Here is a 14,230-nt window from a genome sequence, read left to right on the forward strand (position 1 = left end):
AGTCTGGCAGCCATGAATTTAAAAAAAAAAAAAGCTCTTCTTTACTAATCTGTCCTTAATCTAACTTCATCTGATTTTAACCAAGGAAAGGAGGACAAATTTGTAAACTGACATTTTCAAGAGAAATTTGGAGCTGGTTGTCACAAAATCCTTTGGCCCAAACTATGCAGTGTGATGAATGCATTATTTCATCAGAATCTCACAGAATAACTTCAGATTTGGACATTTGGGATAAGCAGTGTAAAAACACTGAACAATGCAGCTCATGCTTTAAACCCACTCAGACCTGACAAAAATACTGTCTGCATTCTGACTGATGACCATTTTTATTTCCTGGCATCTCGTATCACTGTGTAATTAATTATAATCCTTCAACCTTTTATCTGAGTGTTCACACTTAAATTCTCTTATGGAAAAATTCTATCCAAGAATAAACACATCCTCACATTCAGTCAGCTTTATCTTTATTTAAGTAAATACATAGATTATACTAGCACTTACCTAATCCCAAGAGTAACTAGCTAAATAAAACCCCTTCCCATAAAATCCACTTGGAGAACAAATATTACATGAAGCATTTTAAAAATAAAAAACACTAATGCTTTCCTGCAGCAGTGCTTTTCCTGCCAAAAGGTCATATGTAGGGCTTCAGGAAGTAACTAGATGTAAAGTTCCTTTATTCAAGCAGATGAAAGGAGGCACTTTCTTTACTTTGTGTTTGCTTTGCATCACCAGGAAGGAATGTTTGATATGAAAACTATACTGCAACTATATAGACCAGGTTTTCCCCGGCAAAACTGGTGGAGTTTTGAGCACAAACAGCAGTGACAGGTCAGTAAATCTTTAAATGCTGAGAGCAACAATTTACCCTAAATAAACACAGTACTTAAGGACAATGCTTTGGACATCCTGGTGGTTCCTGAGAGATTTCTATTAGCTTTTAATTACAACAAACTTTGCCTTTCTGCTTAAAATTACAAGGCTATAAGCAACATGATTGCACAACGCACTTGTGGTGTAACACACTTTTTCTGGATGTAAGAATTTCCAAAAGAAAAAAAAAAACAACCCACAGGATTTCATGTATGGTCATGAATAATAAAATTAATTAGATGGAGAGTGAAACCTGCAATGTTACCTCCTGCCTACACATCCCAAACAGCAACACTCACCCACAAATGACAGTAAAACATACAGTACACAAAAATATGCAGCATACAAAATACAGAGTAAGAATAACAATTATGCAGTGATTGAGAAAAGCATCATTCCAGGTTTTTCGCATTTTGATTGTAGCTTGAAGAAGCAGATGTCTTGCGACCTAAATTCTGTCAGGTCAAATCAGCATCAACATAACAATAAGTAATTCATCCACAATAAAAAAACCAACCAAAACTTACCCACACAATTGGTTCCAGCAGGATCAGGCTGGTAGCCACTGTTGCAGTTACAGCGATAGCTGCCACGAAGGTTTTCACAAATCCCATTGGAGCAAATATCAGGATCCAAAGCACACTCGTTAATATCTGCATCAGCACAACAACAGAAGACAATCAGGCACTGACAAACCTGCTCCTGTGAGAGGTGTGGGCTGACTCACTGGATGCTGGGGCTCTCAGTCAGGGCCAAGGCACAGCACAGGTGCAGCCCAAAGGCTGAAAGAGGTGGTTATTCTCCTTTGTTTGACACTGGAAAGCAAAACCTGGAATACTGCATCCAGTTTTGGGCCACTTTACATGGGCCCACTCCTCGAGCCTCCTATGCACCTGGAGAAGCCTGTCATACTCTTGGCGCTCCTTGCTGAACTCAGCCCCAGAGTGCCCTAGCTTTCCCAATCCCACGCCTACACATCTGGGCAGCTTTCCTCTATTCCTCACAGCATTCTTCCCTGGCTCCACTGACACTGCATTTCCTTCTCACACTTCAGCTTGATCCTTACTCGGCCATGCTGGTCTTTCCCCTCCTTGCCTGATTTCTTACATGTGTGAATAGAGAGCTCTTGTGATCTCAGGAAAACATCCTCAAAGCTCTGTTCTGCTCCTCCTCCTGATGGCAATTCACCAGGGAATCCCATTCACTGATGCCTTAAGCAGCTGGAAGTTCATGCTTATGAAATTCAGGGCACTGTCCTTACCCTTCACCTGGCCCACACCCCCCTCAACTCAGCATGAGTTCCAACAGGACATGACCAATGCAGTCCAGGCTGCCATCAGTATGGACATCACTAATTAGTTCATTGGTTCATCACTAATTAGTTCATCTGTGTTGGTAATCAACAGGTCCAGTAATGACTCTGCTCTGTTTAAACTACCACCAGGATTAAGAAACTTTCCCCTCAGAGTGCCCCATGGACTACACACAGCTCATGTCAGTGTGGCTAAACTCCCCCAGCAGCATCAGTGCCTGAGGTGTAAGAAGAGGCTGAAGGGGCTGGATTTGTTCAGAGGGAATATCAGAGAGACCTCTAACGGCACTTCCCTGATTTTAACAGATGATTACAAACAAGATGGAGCTACTTCTTTGAGGTGCACAACGACATGGCAAGAGACAACACTTGCAACATACAGCGGTGGAAATTTAAATTAAAACACCAGGAAAATTCTTCACCATGAGTGCAGCTAGGCAGTGGAGGAAGCTGCCCAAAGAGGCCATGGGAACTCCATCCTTGGAGATTTTCCAAATTCCCCCAGGCAAGGCTTTGAGAAATGGTTCAAGTTCAATGATACCCTTGCTCTGAGCAGAAGGTTAGGTTGGATCACCTCCAGATATCCTTTCCAACCTAAACTGACAGGGAACTACGTGTTTTTAACAAAGAGCTTGAGGTAAAATACCTAGCCTGTGGACCCAGTGACTGTAGTTCAGGGATCCAGGTAAGAAGTTATAAATTACTACTTGACACATAAATTTTCCTAATACATAAGTAAAGCATAGGTCAAAACTACAGCATATTCAGTCCTGTAAGAACTTGCTGGAAATTTAATTTTTTTTCTCAGACAGACAGAACAGGATGATGGATGAGTTATATACCCTGAATTTACAGTTCCATATAAAATTTCTGCTGTAGTTGGAAAAGTCCAAAATATTCATATGAACTGAAAGAAGAGGAACAGACTAATTTTAATACTTCTTGCCTCTGAGGAAAATATTTTCTTTCTTCGCATATGGTAAGCCCATTACTTTAAATAGTTCCTTTTCCAAACCCTAGAAAGAAAGGGTGCTGGCCTAGCTGTGACTTCATGAAAGGCTTGTTTTATACTTGTAGGGCTCAACTTTTTGTAAAGAACATTTCCTCTTCAATCACAGTGCACTTTAGATACTGATTTAATACATTTAATCATATATGCATTTGGAAAAAAACCATGCTGCCCCTGGATAAAACTCAATGCTACGAGACACCTGAAAAACTTTGTAAGAAAATACAATTTGGCATGCCACTTCAGGTCTGTATTTTCTTTAGAGCAAAATGCATTCTGTAGCTCACTAGACATGTCTGGATCTTGGGGACAAGCCACACAAGGCGTGTACAAGTAGTGACAGGAGCAGAAGCATGAAAATTGGCTGCAATGTTGCTGTACAAGAGGCACAGAGAACCCCGTGTTTGCTCTATAAACCTGAACAAAAGAGGACTTCAGTTGAGACATGAATGATCTTTGTCATGCACTTGGTAGACAGCACAGTTGTTCCAATGTTTTAAGGAGAAATTGTATTTCCCATGTGTCCAAAAGGACACATGAACCTCTCCACCAGGCTGCATGAAAATTCTTATGGTAGGATGCTGACTGTATTCAGTATTACTGAATACTGACATTATTTATCTGAGATTCAGAGATTCTTCAATGCACCTTGGAAAATTCACTGAAAAGTAAACTGAGAGAATTCATAAATTCCATGGATTTCAAATCACTCATACAAGCTTACAGAATGTTAAGCAACGAAGAAAAAAATATGCAGATACTTACAGTACTGAACAAAACCAGAATTCCTTTTACTTAAGTATTATTTTTAGAAGTTATTTAGGCTGTTACTAAAGATAACGATGGGAGTTCTTAGTCTGTTCCTGCTGCATAGAATAGGAGCTTTAATGCTGACAAGGATAATTATTAACACATCAGACAAATACCTAGCAATAAATTTTGTGTTCCTCTATTCTCCTATTCTTTCTTCCACCCATTTTACTTATCTGGCAGCTGGAGCATGCTTTGCCCCTGCTTCAGACCTGGCCCAGGCATTGTATTTTTTTAAATCCCTGTCTCTGTGGTACTAGGAAAAGGATCTGGAGCTTTACAGTTCCCAATACTAAATGCAAGTGGTCACTTTCTGGGCTTTTTTTCATATAAGGATATGTTTTTTTCAATTAAGCTCCCTTCCAATTTTTAACTCTACAGAGATACAATCTGTCCATGGAAACGATCCATGAGTGAACACTGGATCTGGAGTGAAAAACTGCTCTATTACTATCCCAGCTGACTGAAAATCAACTGCAAATGCAAGTGACTCCTGTCAAATGAGAGAGAACTGTTTTATGCCTAATCTGAAAAAATCTGTAATCTCAAAAAAAAAAAAATCATAGGTCAGAACTCTGAAACAGATTACTTTTTTTTCTTGAGAGGGTCAGGCAAAATCCACTGTTCTAGAGAATTAATTCCAGCCTTTTCTCTAGACAACATTCAAATATTGTAGTCTGAGAATTAAAATACTAAAATTAACACATTGATCTTAAAACTAAATACTTCATTCTATTATGTTATCAAGAAAACAATTCTGAGGATTTTTTTTCAAACTTTGAATCGTTGTCCTGGCGTGACTTTATGATGCTGAATTGTTAAATTGTTAATTAGTTGTTAAAATTTCAATGTAACAACATTTCAATGTTAACAACAAAATACTGTTAAAGAAACAATTTTATCCACTTTTCTTGAAATAAATTTACCTTCTGAACTGCTTGGGGGAAGGGCCACTTAAATTTGCCTTCTAGAAAAAAACACTTCAGACATTTCCTCCCAAAATTTGCCCTAAACCATAACGTAAACCATATATATTAAAGAAAACATGCAACATACCTCTTCCATCAACAGTAATACCTATTCCACTGCTACAAAGGCCATGGAACTCAGCTGCTCAGTTGAGATGGAGATGTTGGGGAAAAGAAAGTGTTATTTCCAGTATTTCACCTTCTTTCATGCTAAACTAAACCCACATGATTTTTTTCCCCAAAGTAACTTTTTCAACAATTTAACTAACAAAATGCCAATGTTCACATGAAATAACAATTTGTAGATAATTTAGTTAAATCTGTAAGGTAGCACTCCATCCTGAAATTTCATATATATATATATATATACAAAACCAAACTTAGATGACCAGAGTTAAAAACTCAGGTGATTACTTCACAGTCTTGACACAACTTGTCCTCTCAAGTTATTGCTTTTAATCACACTGTCAGTTCTACTTGTTTTTTTCTAAACAGTTTTCTGCTATACTATTAATACTAAATGGAAATTCTGTCCAAGATGCATCACCTTAGCTCTGTAGTCAAGAGATGTTTTTTAAATAAATTCCCTTTCTTTAAGTTTACTTAAAGAACTGGTTCTTATAAAATGACATACAGATTTCTATACATAACCCAGCTCTTTTAAGCTGGATTGACTGGACCAGGAAATTTACAGATTCATTGGAGAATTCTGCTTATTCTCTCACAAGAATTACTGCTCACAGCAAACGCTTAATTCAGGAACTCAAATTCACCCTGTTCACTTCTCTTTAGGACGTGAAATAAGAATGAACAATGTGATTTCAACAAGAGCTTTGTTTCAAGTCTGTATGTTCACTGTACCACTTGATGAAACAAAAAAATTTTACCTGAGTTTTTAGCAGGGCAGGGATGACACGGCTCCCCAAAGCCATAGTCAGGGTTGGCACAGCAGCATTCAGACTTTGTCACAGCACCAGGGAAGGGACGGACACACAGCCCCTTCCTGATGCCCCCATAGCATGTGCTACGCACATGAGTATCTAAAGACAAAGGACAAGGGAAGAAGTAATTGTTTCCTTAGGCCGAAAATTAAATGTATGCATACTCTCAAACCCCTTATTTTTGGTCAACAAAAAGGTCACACTGGATACATCTGCACTGCCTTAATAATCCTGATGACATCAAGGCCAATTCTCAGTGTGTGTGCCTCCTGGGGCTTTCTGCAGAGCACTTTCAAGCCACCTAAACCAGGATTTTGTGACTAAATTCAAAGGCATTCCAAAGGACCCAGTAAAGGTGACCAACACCCCAAAGGAGCTGTGTAAATCCATCAACAAATATCCCAATAAGAAACACAGAACAGCCTGGATCAGCATGTGGTGGCTGATTCTTCCCTTTGGGAAGTACCACAGACATCTCTGACTTCCAAAATGGTTCCTCAGGTAGGATAACTCACCAGCAGCCCAGGGCTGGTAATATGGGAGAATACCTGCTTCTGGAAGGAGGAGCAAGGTTTCCAGCTGTATTCACAAAATCATGAACAGAAGTGCAATTTTAGCAGATTGCTCAGTCCAGCGTTTACGTGACATGACCATCTTAATAGGTTTATACATAAACAGGCACCAGGGCTGGCTTAGCAAACCAAAGAGGCCCCAAAAATCTAGCTGGGAAAAGCAATCTAGCAAATTTTACACACATCTAGGCAGTGAGGAAAGCAGGGCTACTGCCAAGACTTTGAGAAATTTCAGGGGGTTTGTGATTAAAAACACAATCTGGAAGTTAAAGTGCCGTCCTTGGGGAGAGGCCTGGCAATGGTGGGCTGGATAAACCACCACTTATCACACAAACGAAACACAGAACACCTGGAAGTTCTTCAACCCCAAAAATCATGCCAAAAAAAGACAGCAGAAAAATTTTACAGGCCAGCCATACACGTGTAAGACTCACCATGTACACGCTGCCAATCTTACAGCTGATTTAATCACATAAATCATTTTAACAGCCTTGACCAGTGAGATGCAGGAAGAAGCATCTTCCAAGACACACCTTCCCTAACTACCTTTACAGGAATAATCATCTTCCATACTTAGCCAAGAACCACGAGAATGTCTCTGAGACTGCTTTTTATGCTTTTTTTTTTTTGGGTTTTGTTTTACTTTTCTGCTTTTGGTCTCTCTAAGCTTCAATGCTTTTTCCCATGTTTGCTTACAGGGTAGTATTTGAGATCTCAGAACAAGCATGTGATTGGACAATTCTTCTAAAAATGTACAGCTGAGAACTGCAGGATACAGATACATAGCCTTTCCTTTCGACTCCTAAAATTCTGCAGACACTGCAGGAGCTGCAGAAATACTCTTTGTTTCAGGTATATTCATGGGCCAGAAAAGAACACAGCTTTAATTTATGCTCCTTGACAGTCCCCCAGTAAAATCACCATGCACTGTGGCCTGGACGTGAGCCTCAGTGGACTCAGAAACTGAAACGAGTTTGAGGGAATCCAGACAGCTCCTTGCTTGAAGTATGACCCCAAAACAACAAAGAAAAGTTGCATGAGAAGCTTTACAGTGAATGTTGAATATCCAGGGCCAATCCAAATAAGAACTGGCAATTCCTTATGTGTTCTGTCGGCCCTTTGAGTGTTGTAAGCTGGCTCCTGTATAACAGTACTGCCTGCACATAAATGTTTTCTCTTGCTTTTGGTATCCCATGGAACAGATAGTTCTGGAGCACAGCTACATATGTCCTAGATTTTAGAGTTTTTTTTCTTGCCAAGAATCTAGGTGAAGCCAGTACAACTCGCTTGCACTTGACATCAGGAAAATATCATGCTTGAAAATAGTCGAGGACTTTTGCACAAGAAAAGTCTGTTCATTTACTTTGCAAAGTAATTAGTGGCATCACATCCTTTCCCTCCATCTCTGACAAGTCCAGTTGCCACTCTGACAGGTTCTGCCATGAACAAAGGGGGCAATAATCAATCACTGCCCTGTCACAGAAGGGCAGGCTTCTCCCTACTTATGTGTCTGTGAGGGAACGGAGAAGTCAGGGGAAGGAAAAGGCACCAAGGGAAACTGCAGAGGGACAGGAGACTGGAAAGTGTGAAATGAATACTCTGGAGGAAGGTCTTCAAAGACGTGGAATGTGGGAAGTAGCTGAAGGAAGCTGCAGATGTACTGAGCAACTGCTCTGCACAAGAGAGCAAGAGCTTCAGCATTCATCAGTGCTTTCAAAGAAGTGACAGAGAACTTGGGGACAATTGCATGCCTAGTTACAGGAAAACAGTCTGATCTACACAGTCAGTGACTCACCAAGCCTGTGGAGGATGAAGAACCAAGCTGGCTCTCCCACAGCAACTGTGTGACAGGGAGAACGTCCCCCTTGGGCTGTGCTACGAGCAAGAATGAGGAGGACAGGCTCTTCTTGTGGATGATTCAATTGCTGCAGGCACCTCACAAAGCTCAGATTCTCAATTCCATGACAGTTCTGAGTCTGCACTTACTGATGAACTTCTGCTTCTTCCCATGTTTAGTTTGATTAGCCTTTGGCTACTCATTCCAGAGCACCAAGAATTTATTATTTGCCCTGGATCAGAGATTTGCACTGCTGCTGCTGTACCTGGGTACCTGTTCATGGGACTCTCCACTATGTCCCAAGGCATGGCACTTCTACACTCTGAAATTTGGCAGTGTAGCTCTTCAATACCTATGAAAATGATCACCACCACATTTGTGGTCAATATCAGGTGGACAAGTGCTTGACCCACACTCGAGTAAAGTCGCTGCACCCATCTAGGAGCCTTAGAAGAACAAATCAGGCTTATGACAAACACTTATCCATTTGGCTCTACAAAATTACCAGGCTAAAATAAAGCTTAGTTACTCTGTCCTTAGATGCTTAGATGCTAGAAAGCTTAGATGACTCTGGCTCTGGGCAGAGGTAATTAGAAGTGTCTCAGCAGAGAACAAACAACACTCTGTGAAGCTGGAGCCACAGCTCAGCACAAGTTCTGAGGTGATAGACGCTCACACACAGAACCAGCTGAGATGTCCAAGCATGGAACTGCAGCTGGAAGTACAGCCAAACCTAAAAAGCCTGCAAATATTCAAATATTAGAAGTTTGGCTCCAAATATTTATCTAGCTGTTCCATGACTCTGTAACTGTTCCTTTTCCAAGCATTTGTTCCCCTTTGCTGTACCTTTTTCAAGCTTCTGTAACATTTTGTGATTGACTCAGCCATACTTACAGATACTAAGTAAACCAGCATTTCCTTTCTAAGTGTACTCCCACCAGAATCGAGGTCATTATTCAGAAGTAAAATAGAGCTCAGAGAAAGAGGGGGCAGCTGGACTGTGGGCTCTTAGATTTTATATTCCTTGCTGGTTACCTAGCAGACTTGTGGGAATGATCTTACAAGATTTCCAATTTAAGTTATTGATTTTCAAACTACCAATTATCTTCTTGCAGCCAGAACGCCTGAAAAGTACTATTTAGGTCCTGCAACATATGGAATAGAATAGCCAGACACAGAATTCCCGTAGTTAACACAGCATGTGCATTACATATAAACACACATACACAATTCTGAACAGTGGAACTGGCTTGGAAATTCTATTCTCAAGTCATGTGTGAGGATATTTTGTTATGCAGTATTTGAAATTTGCTATGTTACTTTATGGCTGGAATAATTACATCATCTTTTTTTAATGAATTTTCCAACTAGATCATGATTCTGCTTTAAGATTTTTTTTGTCCTATGAAGGGAACTTCCTGTTGAAAATGCAAGCACTTATGGTAATCCTTAAAGCTGTGTAACACGTAACTTCTAAATAAATGGTGTTCACAGATGATGGCCAACCTGTCAAGCCTTTTGCTGCTAGTATTGTGGCAACATTAGGTAAATGAAAGCACAGAAAACTGAGTACTGTATTGATTCTTTGCAGCTGTATCACTGACAGGGGTAAAGATGAGGCCAACTTGGAACACAAAAAAGGTACTGAACAGCCTGTACTCAAACCTGGTTTTGTTGGTGTGCCACTGAGCAGAGAAATTCCAATATTTAAAACAGTACACCAGGCCTCTTCTCATTGTTTAACTTCTCACAGCTTTTCTCCAAACTTTTAATAAACCAGAAGAAAACAATTCAGCTACCACACAGGAGGGAACACAATTTGCTTTTGTTGGTTCAATCTTCAGTACAGTTTTGCTTGCTAGAACATTTCTTCTACTTAAAACAACAAAATTTGCATTCCAACTGAGAGACAGAATGTGGTTTAGCTTTTTTTTGAGCTTATGCTTTAAGACAGTCTCAGTTTTTATCATGCATTTTTAAAGCTGAAGTGGTAACAGAAGGGGCTAACTTGTGCTAGAAACACTTGTACTAGATTTTGTTATGAAGAATTTTGAACTTTAGCACCATTTAAAATGTTATTTGAAATGAGCTGGTAACAATAACATGAGGATTGAGTATGTCCCATCCCTTTGGTGTGAGAACCTCCAAGAATTGTGATGCAGCCTGTTTTTCCTTTATCTGGAAATACGTGGTAAGACAAAGGCAGATACAACATCCACGAGTCCATCAGCAAGAACAGTCATTAATTGTTAATTACCGATTAATAAATATGATTCTCGTTGAGTGTCTGGTCACTAACGTGCCTGGTGACAGACACATGCAGGAGCTGGGGAAGGAGGAATTTCGGGGATATGGAATTGATGTTCTGAGACACACAGGGAAAATCCTGTGGACTAAATTAAGGAACTTTGCTAAGTACACACAGTATCATAACGCTCAGAAATCTCTGTCAAATACTTATTCCTCTCCTCCCTCCTCGTCAGCAATCAGCAGAGAACAAGGGATTGAATACTTCTTGCCCTCCACACTTCTTTTAATTCATCAGCTTGAAAATTATCCATTTTTTGTCCCACGAGCTCCCTGAAGATATGCTAGAGCTCCTAGCAGAGCTTAGTGAACAATCTCTTGAGTTCCAAACAGTACCATTTGAGAAGAAAAGAGGCTGATTACATGGCAAAATACTATTTTTCATCAGACTACAAAGGGTATGTCTCAAAACCAAAAGGAGATGCCAGGAAGAGTAGGCACTTCAAGCTTACTTTTATATGAGTCTCCTCCAATTCCACAGAGAAAATTAAGTTTCTTGTCTTTTAACAACAGGATTATGGGATTGCCACAAACAAGATGTCAACACTATTCAGAAGGAAATAATTTGATACGTTTGATAATTAATTAACCTAATAACTCCACTTGTTTTTCTATGAAGAGGAAAGAATAAATCTGACTTACCTACACACACACGACCATCAACTCCAACAACCAAGCCAGGTGGACAATCACACCGAAATGAGCCTTCAGTATTTATGCAATGACCATTCATGCAAATTCCTGATGTCTGGCATTCATCAATATCTAAGAGGAGGCAAGACACTTCAGCAATCAATCTGTTTTTAAGCAAGGTTACACCTCATAGTTTCAGAACACTATCAAATTACTTTATGATAGCAGATAACAATATCTTTGTTTTATTTCTAATAAAAATTTAGTCTTGGAATAATCAAAATTCCAGCTGCACAAACAAAAAAATCCCCAAAACATGCAGAAGAACTTCAGGATTAGAGGTACTTCATATCCCACATCAAGCAGAATCAATGATAAATTTTCCCCTGTCTCCATCCCATATTTTAATTTTGCTTTAAGGTATGGCTAAAGAGCACTAGACACAACATATCCTTATGATGGTTAATTTTAATTTCAGAGAACTTTTAAGTGGTCATCAATTTCTAAGCACAACTGCATGTTATTAAGAAAAGCACCTATAGTAGAAATGGTTCAAATTCAAATCAGAAGACTAACAATTTAGATTATTTACTAGAAGTGGCTTAAGCCCAAACATACCTCTATGGGCAGCAACAGGTATCTTAGTTCATTTGCTGAAACTGAAGCTAAATCAGACTGCATTCTTAAAATGTTTAATAGAAATTTTTAGTGATTGCACTTTAAAAAGTTTATAATGCTGTGTGACCCGTAAAATGACTCAAGTGCTATGTACTCTGAATTATGAGAATAATGATGTGGAAAATGTGGGTGGGGGGTGGGGCTCATCAATGTAAAATCTTTCAAACCTCCTAAATTTACCATACTGCTGCTCACTTTACCATTTCACAAAGGGCCTGAATATTTTGATGCATTTACTATGCTCCAAGACTTTTCAGAAGCTAATTTAACGATCGTTGTGGCTTTCCTAACTCTACTAAATACTTCTTTCAGTAAATTAAGGATCTGTTTCCAGGCAGCTAAAGAAATACACTTTAGTGAGTAGCAAGGTGTTACATGGCATTGAATCAATCCATGCTATCAGACTGCCATTTTTGCAGGGATGAACAGACAGGACAAGCCATTTTCAATCAATATCACCCCCACAAATTTCACATACCAGTACAGTAACGTCCATCTGGAGCCAGGACAAATCCTGGTTTACAGATGCATTTAAAACTCCCATCCTCATTTATGCACATCCCATTCAAGCACATGTTTGTGGTGGCACACTCATCGTGGTCTACAAAACATAGCGAAGAAAACTGCTTTTAGTTTCTCACCCTCCAGAAGACAACACAGAGAAAGCAGTCAGTCAGGACTGGTGTGGCATATTTGTTCACTTGATGATTAATTTCTGATGATAACTCTGATAAAGTATCTCGAGAGTTTTCACTCCACAGAAAAAACAGCAATTTTCTTTTCATGTTGTAATCAGTTGCTTTGCATATTTCAGCAGGCTGTGTATGAAAGGACAGGAGGGTGTGTCCTTCTTTCACACATGAGAGGATAAAAAGCTTCCATCGCCTGAGAGAATCAAGCTTGTTGCTCATCTAGCAAGGTTGTGTTCTTGACACTGTGCAGCCAAATTTAAAAGCAGGTATTCTCCTCAGCAGTGCTGATTTATGGATCATTTGCTGTGAAGCTTTATGGAAAACATTATTCTTAGGACTCCTGAAGAGAGGTGCAGCTTCCAAAACAAAAATTACCTCACATTTTCTTTGAAATCTTATGGTTCTGTGCAGTAACTATTTGAATGAAAGGCCTCTAAGTTCACAGTATTTCAAAAAAGGTAATCTTTAATGATCCTCAGCTGTAGTATGAAGCACAGTTTCTAGAACCACCAAGCTAATGCCTGCCCCTAATTCTTTAGAAGGGTCCTTACCCACACAGTTTCTTCCGTTTGCAGTCAGTTCAAACCCAGCATTGCAAATGCACTGGAAGCTTCCTTCAGTGTTCACACACCTCCCATTTTTACAAAGAACACCATTCTGAACGCACTCATCCACATCTAAGGGGAAGAAAAAACAAACCAAGCCAAACAAACTAAATCCTACAAACAGAGATTCATTTAGAGACAATTACTGCTTTGAAAAATACTGGCACGTCACTTAAGTATCAGTTAGAAAAAAGTTTCAAAAGTAAGTTAAGAATTTAGTCTCCTTGCATCAAGGAAAAATGATATTTTTACAGACATGTACAGCAAATGCTACATTTTGTGATGCTTTGCAATTTTTTCATTAATACTTTTAGAAACCTACTCACACTTTCATCTGCGTGCATACACAAAAGAAGCATCTGTTATTCAATTTTTAATTTTTTTTTTTTTAGAACTTCTGTCTGGGAAATTCCCCAGACAGATATTCCAGAATAATAGATAAATATTAAAAGACAACAACAGAACAAATGAGGTGGCAGCCCAGATCTAAAACGCCAACTGATTTAACATTGGGATTTACTGAAATTGCACTCCTGTCTTTCAAATTCAAATGGAGTTGGACGCAAGGGGTCAGAACATCTGCAATGCCAGCAGACATGGAGCAGTTTTCTTACCAATGCAGGCTTGCTTGGTAGGAGTTCTCTGGAAACCTGCGTGGCACTTGCAGTAATAGGAACCAGGTGTGTTGACACAGTCCCCGTTGGAGCAGGGGTTTGATGTGCACTCATCAACATCTGCTGGCAGCACAGAGAAGCATTAGTGACTTCACAAAGTCTACAACTTTTTTTTTTTTTTCCCCCAAGGCTGGAAGCTTCTGAGTGAAAAAGATGGTAACTAGCAGCCAAATGCCAAATACTAAAGCCTGCTCTTGGTGCAAAATCACTGCTTTTCCAGGAAAACGGGGCTGCTCTACGTTCAGCTAGGCAGGCATTTGTAAGAAGTGAAGTGGCACTGCATCATTCGTAAGCATCTTGAGGTACAACAGAAAAACAA

General features: G+C 39.6%; 1 protein-coding gene across 1 annotated transcript in view; it reads right to left on the reverse strand.

Moving 5' to 3' along the window:
- The window catches only part of FBN2 (fibrillin 2), a 117,955-nt gene that overhangs the window by 62,602 nt on the left and 41,123 nt on the right, over positions 1 to 14,230 (reverse strand). The window contains exons 12-18 of the mRNA XM_038124921.1: positions 13,852 to 13,971; positions 13,184 to 13,309; positions 12,419 to 12,541; positions 11,272 to 11,394; positions 5,860 to 6,012; positions 5,061 to 5,114; positions 1,401 to 1,526 (exon numbers count right to left, since the gene is read on the reverse strand). Coding sequence (XP_037980849.1) covers positions 1,401 to 1,526; positions 5,061 to 5,114; positions 5,860 to 6,012; positions 11,272 to 11,394; positions 12,419 to 12,541; positions 13,184 to 13,309; positions 13,852 to 13,971 — 825 coding nt within the window. The remainder of the gene's footprint in view (positions 1 to 1,400; positions 1,527 to 5,060; positions 5,115 to 5,859; positions 6,013 to 11,271; positions 11,395 to 12,418; positions 12,542 to 13,183; positions 13,310 to 13,851; positions 13,972 to 14,230) is intronic.

This window comes from Motacilla alba, chromosome Z (genome assembly GCF_015832195.1).
Source record: "Motacilla alba alba isolate MOTALB_02 chromosome Z, Motacilla_alba_V1.0_pri, whole genome shotgun sequence".
In the NCBI taxonomy this organism is placed as follows: domain Eukaryota; kingdom Metazoa; phylum Chordata; class Aves; order Passeriformes; family Motacillidae; genus Motacilla; species Motacilla alba.